The 13380-nt window shown below is 40.0% G+C and overlaps 1 protein-coding gene across 2 annotated transcripts in view; it reads left to right on the forward strand.

Moving 5' to 3' along the window:
- LOC122994661 (2-lysophosphatidate phosphatase PLPPR4-like) overlaps window positions 1-13380 on the forward strand; it is a 40938-nt gene that overhangs the window by 13414 nt on the left and 14144 nt on the right. For both annotated transcript variants that reach the window (XR_006406644.1, XM_044369474.1), the window contains exons 3-6: window positions 2463-2592; window positions 2846-3041; window positions 12625-12682; window positions 12894-13067. Coding sequence is in view for 1 of the 2 variants with exons in the window: in XM_044369474.1 (XP_044225409.1) it covers window positions 2463-2592; window positions 2846-3041; window positions 12625-12682; window positions 12894-13067 (558 nt within the window). In the remaining variant the exon portion in view is untranslated. The remainder of the gene's footprint in view (window positions 1-2462; window positions 2593-2845; window positions 3042-12624; window positions 12683-12893; window positions 13068-13380) is intronic.

Here is a 13380-nt window from a genome sequence, read left to right on the forward strand (position 1 = left end):
ACAGAAAAATCCCTCTTTGTCAACCAATGCTTCAAATACCAGGTTCCTGTCTACCTTAAAAGCTTACTCAATTGATAAAGAAAGTCTAAGTCTGCTGGCCAGTTCTCTTGTTTTCACTACTCACTCTATTCATGAAAACCACTTAAAGACAACCACAAGTCTCTCAGGGTGAGTTAGTCAGGGTTGCATTGGGTTTGAACCACAGAACACATTTTGGCAAACAGCCATTTTAACAGCTCAGGTGGTTACCTTTGAAGTAAAGAGCTATACAGCTTCACTCCATGCAGTATTTCAAAGATTGCCTTTGTAGTGATTAGGGAAGTCATGCCCACCTGACCAGAGCTTGCGTTTCTGACTTGTTCTTTCTTAGGTTTAACCAGGTATCAGTTCTTTTAGGTTCTATGCTACCAGGAATTGGACTTGGAAGTGACCACCATAATATAAAAAAGGTCCAATTATGGTTTATGGGAAATTTGGAAGTATAAGCTTACCCTGATGATGTCACCAAGTCCCCTGCACTCTACATCTTTGCTATCTTTAAGATTCAGAACCACAATGGAAATAAGTCTTTGACTTCATTATCCTTGACCTTCACAGATGTTTGTGATTTGATATTTCTTGCAATGCCAAATACCTACACTGACCTGAAATCCTCTTGCATGGAGACAACTTCATAAAAATGTTATTATTCCTGTACCTTCGCTTGTCTGAGCACATCAGTTTGTCAAACTTGATTCAATATTAAAACTGTCTGTCCCTTGAGTAATGTTGGCTGTTTGATGTCGATGGCTGCTGCTGTTGCTGCTCACCATGTTGATTGTCATTCTGTGTCCACTGGTGATGACTTCCATTACCATCAGGGCTTCTCCACAAACACCCACAACTGAAAAAGCCAATTAGAAACCAGGTTATGCATAGGCATGGCCAAGAAGCTGGGTTTCACCAGGAGAAATCTATCCATAGAAATCTGGTTCTCTGTTCCCTTTACATGGTGTTTAAGAACCCAGGTTACTTAAACCTGCAGTGCGGAACTTTTATGTATAAATGAACCTCTGTTATATTCAAGCCCTTGCCAAACGAGTTCACACAATGCTGATTAAGCCTCTCACGGCCAGATAAATCTCTCTGTATTTCACAGTATACAATTTTAAAATCTCATATTAGGAGGGACATTCCCACGCTGGCTGTTTGAATGCGCACCCAGAGACTCCCACTGGCCAAGACAGCTACCTTCCAGTTAGCCCCCTGCTAACTTCAATGGGGATAAAATAATTGAATTGTACGGCTCTTCTAGACTTTCCAAAATGTTATCGGACCGAATGGATTAAATTCTGATAGTGAAATGAGTCATTTCGCAGGGGCTGTGTGATGCTCGTGGCAATGTATCCATTGTTTTACAGCTGCAACAGTAGTGATGGAGTAGGCTACAGGGTAGTCTATGACGTAAGCATGTGTCGACAGTGTTTTTGTAATTACTCTCACTGCAGAAGGGGGAGACAAAAGTCCTGCACTCCAGCTTTAAGAAATACGACTGTAACCTACTTGCTGAAGTGCATCTAAGCTCAATGCTTTGAACGCTGTGATGTGCTTGATTTGTACAAAGTGTCATCTGTCATGATTTGGCAAAAGTATTTACAACTGTTCTGAATGGCGAAACTCAAAAGCGGGTTGAAAAGCCCATCATCATAGAGAGAGGCGAGACGAGAGGTGTGGTGCACACTTTCGGACAGTCTCTCCTCAGGTGTTGCACTTGGTTGAATGTAAAAAGACCAATCACTGTGTTAAGTATTCATGATTCTCAGGTTGTTGGCTTCGGAAATTGTTTTAAATTGTCTCCCCAATTCTGACAACGTACAGGTGTGAGGGTTTCAGACACTGTTCGACATTGCAACACGTGCTTTGTTTCAAGTATGCTGACGGCTTTAGCTTTGATGTTTAAGGCTGGTGTATACTCCCTCAGAACTGCTTGTCGGACAGTTGAATAGCTTCAGAAACTCCCTCCCCCCCACACCTTTCTGAGGTCGGATTAGGGGGGCTGTTTCCAACAATTCTTGCCACTTCCAAAACCAACAATCTGACATTCACACCAACTTCATACCGTGATTGTGCAGAAGTGAGAAAGGAGCTAGGGTTTGAACTTCTCTCACTAGCTCTCCTCATTCTCGACACAACTATTGACACAACACTATGACTGCCTTCCAGGAGAGACTGTCTGAAAATGTGCACCATTATCCCCGTATTTAAACAACATCACCTCTTCCCCCTCTCTATGACAACGGCTTATCATTCTATTTTTTATTTTAATAATTAATAATCAAAACCGGACACTAATTCTGTTGTCAGTCTTGACAGTGTGATATTAATAACAATACATTTGAATAATTTGTCATATTGAATTAATTCAGCTGATCATTGAGACATAAACCTGAATCATTCTTTTCTTTGTCTTTCTCTGTGTCTAGATTCTGATAGGAGAAGCCATTCTATACTGTTATCTATCTAGGAGGTCAACAGCCACCCAGACTGAAGCCAACATCAACGCTGCAGGCTGTAATTTCAACTCCTACATTCGCAGGGCTGTACGCTTCATAGGTAGGAGGACACATATATTATACCCACAGTAGATTATTATATGCATGCTTTCAGTAACTGCAATGAACCAGGGAAACAGAAATATACAAATAAAACAGGCTAGTAACCTGACAAATAAATAGTCAGGATTCTGTATAAGATGTTTACTGATGAGGCTAGCATGAGGTAAATGTGATAGTGAATAAGATTAAATAAAATAGATATCCAAAATGAGACATATATTTGCTATTGTTACATGTATTGTTTTTCACAGGTGTCCATATCTTCGGCCTGTGTGTGACGGCACTGATAACTGACATTCTCCAGCTGTCCACTGGTCAGCACACTCCCTACTGGCTGGATGTGTGCAAACCTAACTTAACCCACATTAACATGTCGACCTGTGATGAGGCTTTTATTCTGGAGGATATCTGCTCTGGACAAGACATCGGTCTCATCAATGCTGGGAGGTAAAGGCTTTGTTTGACTGAGCGTGGGAGAGTGTGTGAGTGAGCTAGTGAGTGTGTCTGAGGATGTGTGTGGGAGTTTGTGAGTGTGTGTTTATGGGAATCTTTTTCAATGTCTGGTTTTAGCACACACACACACAAACACACACACACACACACACACACACACACACACACACACAGGCTGTAATCTTCTTGTAGCTCTCAATCCTAGACTAGCTTTCTGTTGTTGTTATGGTTACCAATCTGCTCTCAAGGCCATCACTGTAAAACATGAGCTAAATAGTTAAACACTGTAGATCATGCACAACCAGTGTTACAAAGGTAACAGCAAAGGTTACAACTTGGCTGTTCTACCCTGACAAGATAGCAAAATAAATACGTGTTAATACTAACTTAAAGCACCTACACACCCGTGGTATTCTTCCACATTCACAAAAACTAACTCCTTACTCCTAATGTAGCTCCCGCTAAGTTGGGAGAAAAATCCCAAAAATAAGGTAATAAGGTAATAAGCTTCGTCATGTCAATGTTTTGAAAAAAAAATTACAATGATAAAAAACAATGATAAAAAAGCATATTTTCATGGTGGACAATTAATAGGATCCCACCAGCTCACTCAACAAAAACAATCCAGTAGAGTTGTGTGAGAGGTGGGAGGCTGGTTCCAGAAATGTGTTTCCCCCGTTCTGTGTTCCCACGTCAAATTTTTCTTTAAACAATGTCCTGAATATTACTTAACATAGAAACACAAGACTGTCACGGATAATGTAAGGTGTAGGTTTATATTATGACCACCAGTTTTAATTATTTCTACTTCGTTTCTGAGAAATCATGTTTTGTGTGTGATTTTGGAATGGTGGATGTCCAAAAATACTACAAAGCCCATGAGCTTCAGATACCGTTGCTATGGAGAAGAAACCAGTTGGAGACACAAAACAAAATATGGCACCATAGCAGTTGAATTCATTCAGAAGTTACCCAGGAATTAAAAGTGAACTGTTGTAGAAGTTAACTTCTACTTGAAAGTTTTTATGTACACAAGCCACAACTTTTTATCAAAGAAGCAGAAATTTTCTAATGCAAAAAGCTGATGTCATGGTCATTGCTGGACTAGTTGGTAAAATAGATGCTATATGTAGAATTGCACCATCAAAGATTTGTTTGGTCAACTGGGAGGAAAATCCCAGTATCAGCAGGCAGATGGTGTTAGATGCCATATCACCATTGCTAGCTGCAATATAGCAATAGAATTGATTATTTAACACAGGTGGATTTAACACCTGGTTTACAATGGCTAGGTAAAAGCACCACATTAACGGTGTAGCAGTAACTTTAGTCCATCAGTGTCTAAGCATTTAGCCACAACTTTCCAGAGTTGTTGTAAAATCTGGCCTCAGTGTGTTATAAAGCATCCTGCAGTGTTTTGGCATCTGAGAAACCTTCAAGCTGTTTGATTTGTTGCTCAAACTGAACCTTTTGGATTGTATTTCATCATCTCACTGTTACTTCGTGTCTAGACTGCAAGCATAGCGTGAGCAACATGTTAGCAGAGCAGCAGCAGCAGTGAGTGCTCCATCTGTGTGTCTACATAGGAGGCATTTAGGTACAGTGTTGAGCATAGGTCACTCACATTTTGATCAGAGCCCAATACACAATGACTGTAGTTACATGCGTAAAATGGAGGAAAATAGACTTGAGGCATAAATAAACACTTCAGGTCAGGGTTATGCCTGTGAGACACAGCTGAGACATGAGCATGCATGGAGCAGACAGCTGCATAGATTACAATGAGAGCGTATCTGTTGTGTTAGACGTGCAAGTAAAAAACATGTCTGATACACTTGCGGTCTAGTCAAGGGGTTACTCAAACAACATGCCCCCCCTGATGCAGCTGCTTGCATATATGTTTTGTTTTTTTTTACAGCAGGGCTGTTTTGGATCTGAATACCTGCTAAGTTCATAGAAAATAGACTCCTCAGGTCACAGCTATGCAGCAGGTGTAAACAGCTGCATTGATAAAAGGTGAGACACATGTGAGACAGATGACTGACAAATATAGCTGAAATATATCTGGTGTAGACAACCTGTCAGGCAACTTTGCCAAATTTGGCACAATGTTGGCAAAAGGCTGGCAGGGATGCCAACATTTAGGAATCTTTTCCACCTGTTGGGAAAGGTACAAATAATTGTTTTACCAGCACTGCAGGCTGAGTATGTACTCTAGTACAGTGCAACAATTGCCCTGATATAGTTTATGGTAACTGTTCATTTTACATCTTCCATTAATTGTAAGGTAGTTGGTTTGATCCTTGGCTGCTCCTAGCCACATTTTTAAAAGAGTATTCCACCAATTTAACATTGCACCCCTATAAAACTGTTGGACTCACAGCCCCAACCGATACTGACTCAAGTTTTCACATATGCAGTAGTACTCCCCAACACCTGTAAACAGACTTTGATGTGTAAAATCAAAAACCAAATGGCTCCCAATGTGTGTGTGTGTGTGTGTGTCTGTGTGTGTGTGTAAGGAAAAAAGTGTGTCTGCCAAATGAGTGTCATGTAATGTTCTGTAGCCAGCTGCTCCAGAAACCCAGATATTTTAGCAGAAATGTTTTTCAGCAGGTACAAATAATAGCAATCCAATGTTATTATACAGCAACAGATACTAAAATGTAGCTGCTTTCACAGCACAGCATCAGAGGCGGATCGACAGAAATATTCCAGGGGTGGCAAGAGAGTGGCATGGAGACTTTAAGGGGTGGCAGAAATATATATATTTGGATTTAATCGCAAAAAGTCACATATATCAATTAGTGTTAGGCTGATGGGTGATGCCATCATCCATCGCTGACCTGGCTCGACCAGGTTCACTGTCTCTCCTCTACTCTGCTCAGTAGAGCTCACAAGCACGGAGCGCTCAGCCCTGCCCGCAGTGAAACAGAGGAGAGGAGAGAAACTCAACATGACATATATGACAGCAAAATGCAGTAGACACTCACACTGAGCTGAAATGAAATGAGTGCACATAAATTAGGTAGACAACATAAATAGTCTCTACTGCGTTTCGCTGTTGAGCTGATGACAACTACACTTGTTATATTACTGTGTAGCAATAAAAGTTTTGCAAGTAAAAAGCCAGTGAGATTAATTTACTAATGTAATCCCCCCACCCCCTGATATCATCATCCATCACTGTGGACATTGTCATGTGCCAATTCTGTAGACATCACCCAACCCTAATATCAATATTTGCTTGGAAAAGCCCCCAAATGAAGATATTTTAACTCAAAAACATTACATTATTGTGGCACAGGAAGAAAGCATTGAATATAAATATCTAAAGTTGGCATTAGAAATCAATATTGTTTTATTTCCAAATCTTCAGACATTTTTCCAAATACATGTCTTTTTTCGTTGAACGTTAGCCCATCACTTAGCTTAAAATGTGGCCAGAACAGTTTCTTAAATAATTTAATATATGCCGACCACTTAACCTGTGTTGCCAACGATCCAAGATATCCAGTGTTCATCCAGTAATGCTGATTAAATGGCAAAAGTCCTTTTCTCTGAGCTTCAATTTGAAAATGTGGTAAAGTGCAAACTTTCAGGTATGTTTTGAATGAACTGTCACTGCATTGCTGACTAATGTGGCTTTTGTGGCTGTTTGGGGCTTGGAGCAAGTGATTTTAGTGCTTTTTACACTGGGTGCTTTTGTATGTTGTACTTGCATGTCTGATCTCAAATTCGGACATCTTTGTCTGCAGAATGAGCAGTTTCAGAGATGTTGGTAGCTGCAGGCAATCCAGAGACACCCATAAGCACTGGTGAATATTTGGGTTTAGTCAGGTTTAATTTGTCCCTCTCAGAATCAAACACGAGTTACTATTACTAAACAAAACATGCTTCAAAAAAACAACCCCCACTATCCATCTGTTGCCGTTCTGTATTTATACTAGTGGAAGTTGGCTACCCGACACGCATTTAGCAGGAAAAAAAGCCATCAACAGTCATCGTGTGCAGCTAGGACCTGGAGGGGCTGCACAGAAAGCTGCCAGGGCTGGGAGAAACGAGAGACGACTAGCGGCAGCCAAGCGAGGCTGAAAAATGAAGCCGATGCTGAAGTGCCAAAAACCGCAGCTCCTCATGTGGCCACTTGAGGCTGACTCCAAAAGCCAGTCAATCCCCATAGACCCCCATTTTAAAATGCCCAACTTTACAGCAGTTTACTGCCTGGTACAAAAACGGTTTTGGTCTCTATAGCTAATTTCCCCTTTCATGACAACTGTACAGGGGGTGAATTTTTTTATAACTCACCTGTTTAAATTTTATTAAGCCGTAAAGGTGCCTACGTGGCTAGGTGGCTTGTTTCAGCAACCAGGCTTCTTCGGCCCACCTTAGCTCTACAAGCTCAATAGTAAACATAAAGTAGAATTGTCACCTTTCTTACAATGTCAACAAAAACTGAAAATGTATAAATTTTGTAAAAGTAGAATTTATGGCTGTTGTATTGGATTGCATTAGATTGCACAGGTGTACCTGATGAAGTGGCCAGTGAGTGTATACCATTAATTGTAAGTGTTGTGTGTGGTTGTCACTGATTAAGCCGTCTCTTATGTTCAGAAGTTATGCAGATGATGTACACATCCCTCTGCTGCTTCCAGCCACACTGCAAGCTGGGGGTTGCTCTCACTCTACTGTAAATGCCACTTCAACTCTGGAGACTACAGCTTTTCACTGCTCTCTCCATCGTCAGCTTCAGTGATCACCAGCTTATTTACCCATGGCTTCTATACCCTTCCTCTGCACGTGCATGCTGTAGCCGATAAGAATGTCTGTTAAAATTCTCAGTCATCCAGGTCATGGTTATCCAAGGAAAGTTGAATCAAGGGCAACTGACTTGATTGTGGATACTTGAAGACGTTTCACCTCTTATCCAAGGGGCTTCTTCATCAAGATCATTGATACCACTTGGTTCATTAGTGCTCCTGGCTGTTGTAACGACGTAACAGTTGTTGGCGTTACCTGAGGCCAGGTGTAAATGACAGTCGTTGGACTCGTTACATGAAGCCAAATGTGAATGGTTGTTAAATATTCTGGGAAGGGATGAAAGGACAGCATTGTAGGTGGGGGATAAGTGGTGTCATAGACCTCCTCCTCTGTTGAGGGATGGTTTCTCTACTTTGACATAGATAGCCTTCTTCACTTCTCTTTCAAACCATCTGTCTTCCCTATCCAAAATATGTGCATTGTCCTTGAAAGAGTGTCAAGTACTGTAAAACCATCCGTCAACAGAGGAGGAGGTCTGCAACCCCACCTACAATGCTGTCCTTTCATCCCTCCCCAGGAGACTTAACAACCATTCACATTTGGCCTCATGTGACAACTCCAACAACTGTCATTTACACTTGGCCTCAGGTGACTCCAACAACTCAATCACCTTGGTAATAACCCCACAGAGGTTAAATACCTGGGACTGCCTGCCAGTCAGTTAGAACCGAAGAAGCCCCTTGGATGAGAGGCGAAACGTCTTCAAGTATCTACTACCAAGTCCAGTTGCCATTGATTCAACCCTCCTCGGATGCCGCTAAGAATACAGAACAGTGGTCACCTCTGCTTCACTTAAGCCCCTTTCACACATGCACTGCAACCCTGAAATTTTCCGGGATATCCGGAGGAGCTGTATGTGTGAACGCCTAAACTAAACAGTGCATTTCCAGTAGGTGAGAACGTGTCTGACACAGACAATCTCCTGTTGTGTGCTACTTGTGTGAAAGGGCAACCATTTTCACATATGACTCCAGACAATGTCTGGAGAATCAGGTCCAAACATTGTCTGGAGTTCATATGTGAAAACAACTTTAGAGAGGTACCATACAGTATAGGCTCTGCACAAACTTCAGTTCAGCACTCATTTTTGCAATGCAGTGATTACTAAGTTGTTGCCTGTCTACTGTACTGAATTGCAACTTTGCAACTCTGAACATGCCTACTGCCTGTTTAAGGTTAATTAATGCAATGCTTTCCCTCAGATCTTCCACTTATCAATAATAGATCAGACATATGCTTATGATATTTTAGCCTAAAGCTTAGGAGCTCAGGTGGCACTGTAGTTGTTACTTTTTAAGAAATAGTTTAGCAGTGCCTGGCAGTCTCTCATTGTCACAGTACTTGTAAACATTAAGTATCCTTCTGAACAGATGTGCTGAGATGTGCTGAACATATGACATCTTGGGCTACTCATGGCTCAAGATACATTTTTTAAATATCTGGATAATCCAGCAAGTGATGGATGCTCCAGTGTGCAAGTAGTTTAGTCAATGCTTGAGACGAAACATTGTGACACAATATTTTGTTTATCTAAAATCTCATCTGAAAACATCTTCATTCTTAAAGGCATTTTATTGATGGGAGGAAAGTTTTTGCTTGTGTTTGCTGTATTTATTCAAATGGTTTGTGAACTGTGAAGCACTTTGTAACCTTGGTTTTTAAAAGTGCCTTATAAATAAAGTTCTACTTACTTTCCTAACTTTACAGAATGTTAGATTGGCCAGTAACAAAGTCTCTGTGCTAAAACAAGAAAGCTTCACAGTTTACAGTTAATTTATGTAAAACTGACAACTATCTAGCACGACAGAACAGAGTGGACTCTATTTTTATACTGGTTCTAACCCACAGGGGGCTCAAACTCAGGTGTAGTGTCATTTTTGTTGGTCACTTGATCGACCGATGGTGTGCTACAGCTGAGTTTGTGTATGTAGATATCAGGGAGCATAGAGCAACTTTCTCACCCATTGTTACTTGAATTTGCACCCACTAAATGATCTGTCATTGCAGAGCAATTTTCATGATATTATATGGAAGATGCATGCATAGACCTCACTAACAATCATATGGCTTTACTATAGCACTGCACAATTGCGCACATCCCAAACAGTGTGGATGCCTGAATTAAACCTGGTGACACAGCAGCAGGCTTTAGCTAAAATGGTACAGGATGTTCTGTGCTTCTCTACACAGACTGTGAGCTCTTCCACACACATTCTTAGTTTGCACAGTGAAATTATCTGGAGTATAGCAGGCGTCCTCAGGATGCGTCCTCCTGAGCTCCATCCAAAATCTCAGGATATTTTTTTATTAACATGATTTCTCATGCATAATCAAAATATATTTTTTTCTGTCTGCATAATCAAAATATATAATGTAAACAGGATTATTATGGAAAGCTTTCTTTATGCAAATTTGTAAAGAGATTAAACAGACTGTGGCTTTTCTCTCTGTATTTGCAGTTTGTACTAGTGACATTATTGTGTATATGTAATTTGATATGACTAACTGAATACAACCCATTAAAAACTACAAACAAACAAAACATTTTGTTACTACAAATTACTGTAGTTGTACCTTAACTACACAGATATCATCATCTAATTACATTGTTCAACACAGACGGGATGGTTACTAGGGTTGAAGGTTTTTTTGTGATTTTTAAAACTATTACTTCCTGGGAATATGTTACTCTTTTCTCCAGAATTCTCAGGATTTCATGCAATAATTAAAAAAACAGAACTGCAGATAATTATCATAAAATGTGTATTCCAACTTTATGAACAGTTCCTCCTAAATGTATTTTATCTTTGAGGTGCAAAACGCCTGATTTACCAGTTTTATATCTGACGGACTTATGTGGAAGTGTTTAACCGACGAGGTAATTAATGGGTACAGTGGCAGAGAAGGAATGTCCATCGTATTCAAGCGTATTTCAGTCGTTTCAAGAACAGAAGCATTTTTTGAGACATTTAGTTGTAATGTTAGTGTTCCTCTGCTCCAATCCGCTGCTCTGCATTTAGTCCTACTGTTCTGATTAAACCACTTGTTGAACCATCTGCATAGATTTTGCATTCTGCTTTATTCAGTTAATCTAAAAGGTATTTTCCCACACAGCAGAACTGTAAGCTGCCATATTAGAGTGAAAAGTAATTGGAAAAAATGCTGCAGATGTAAATTTGATTCATTGCTGTAATAACAGCAGTTTAAGGCTGGACCATATCTACAACAGTTGCGTGGAAGTCTTAATGTAGTTTTTGAGAAAGGTGTCCATTTTTCAGTACACACACTGGTCTTCAGTGTATGAAAACGCAGGTACAAACATGGCTCTTCCATGACCCCATAAATGACCCTGTTTTTATTATTAAGCTGCTATAATCACTATTTTTATATGAACAATGGATCAAATGACAATGTGTAATGTGAAAGGTTTTGCTTGTATTGACAAACCCACAGAGAATTATCACCCAACTCTGTCATTCCCCTTAACTCTAAGAAGCCTTTTTAGTATCTTTAAGCTCATTATTTTGGTTTTCTGGCCCACAACTTTTTGGTTTTGATTCACTCTCACCGCTGTCATCAGTCATTTCCAGACACAGCAGGCAGCTGTTTTTCAGAGAAAAACCTCTGAAACCCCAATGTACACTACCTGCTCAGCACCAAACAGCAGACACACACAGTTAAAGACTAGCTAGTGAACATAGTGGAGCATTTAGCAGCTAAAGATCCAGATATTTCCCTCAGGAGCTGAAGAAGACCAAAACAGAACTAAAAAAAGTGAATATTAGACTTTCATCAGGTGAACAGAAACACGACTCCAAATGAATGATAATCCATTCACTAATGATAGTTGCTCCATGTCTACTGGGTGTGTAATTTGGCAACTGTTTGCTAAAAAAATTTACAGTTTGTTTCCGCTTTCCTCAAAAAAATCAGTTAGTGCAAGTTTAAATGCAAAAATGTGTGTGATGGATGCTGTGTCCCATGCAGTATGGTCTAAATGTTATTTAGAGGCTTCGATATTTGTATGACAACGCTCACATATGTACACTCCAGCCCTGCAATAAATCCTACATTTGTGGTACTTAAAATGTTCAGGTTTTGCTGAAACCTTGTTGTCTAACCCCATTCAACATGCATGACAGAGAGAGAGAATGTTAAAAAAAAACCATATTTCAATATAGTGATATCCATTGCAATATGAACACTAACTACAAAAACAATCATAGAGATGAATCAACGCCTCTCTCCAACACAGTATCAATGTTATAGGTTTCACAAAGATTACGCAGGTGTATTTTATTGCATTTGATTGTGCAGGTGCACAAATATCTGAACTCATTGTTAGCTCAGTATTAGCTGAAATTCTACATGACCAGTAGCGTCAATACAAACATATTAGTATCACTATCAGTTTTCAAAAGCCCATATCAAAATGTATAATAAAGTACACTGTAGTATCAGCACGATGCATAAAATATGCCTGTTAGTTTATTACTAGAATATATTTCTTTGTATTATCTGGCACAACACACATGAGAGGTCCAAACCTTATTGCCCTCTCTGTTATCCTTCATGCACTCATGCACTGCATTTATTAAACACACCTGCTCAAGCTGCCACACACACACACACACCTCCAAGTTTCTTTGAAAGTCACTTCGCTGTTGCAGATGAATATTCAGCATTGTCCTTAGATGTCTGAACATTATAATTAGCATAAAGAACATTCTGTCTTTCTCTGTTTCTTTCTTTATAGAAAGTCTTTCCCCTCCCAACATGCAACTCTGGCTGCCTTTGCTGCTGTCTACATCTCAGTAAGTTAACACACACACACACACATTACGAATTGAACTAGTGTTCAACTGTCCAGATTTGTTTTCCTAAATGATTTAAAAATGATGAAGTGCTCAAATGAACTGTGAATTAATATAACATGATATTATTAATATGTGGGATATGTCGCAGGTGTGGGATTATCTGTTTTTTTGTATTGCATTAAAAGTTAATTTAATCTGTGTATTTCAGATGTATTTCAACACGGTGCTGACAGACTCGGCTAAGCTGCTGAAGCCTCTCTTGGTGTTTTCTTTCGTAATGCTGGCCATCCTGGCCGGGTTAACCAGGATCATCCAGTTCAGAAACCACCCTGTCGACGTCTACTGTGGATGGTTACTGGGAGCAGCCATTGCTGTTTATCTGGTAATGCAGTCAACCAGTGACAAGTGTTTGGATGGTTTTTGCAGGTTGTTGTTGAGCAGAATTTTGAGCAAAGACTGTTAAAAAGCTTTCAAACTTCCCCAAACTTCTTTGTGTAGCTTGAGCTGTCAGAAAATACATACTTTACCAGCAGAGGAGAAATCTACTAATTGACTAATCTTTGAACATGGCAGCATCGTTTCCATAGAGCACCTGCTGACCTCAATGCAAAGCCATCCTACTCTCAACCAATCAAGGGAGAGGCCCTGTCATGGATTAAACAGAGGAGGAAAACCTCAGGAAAATTAAAAATGGT

This window comes from Thunnus albacares, chromosome 12, assembly GCF_914725855.1.
Source record: "Thunnus albacares chromosome 12, fThuAlb1.1, whole genome shotgun sequence".
In the NCBI taxonomy this organism is placed as follows: domain Eukaryota; kingdom Metazoa; phylum Chordata; class Actinopteri; order Scombriformes; family Scombridae; genus Thunnus; species Thunnus albacares.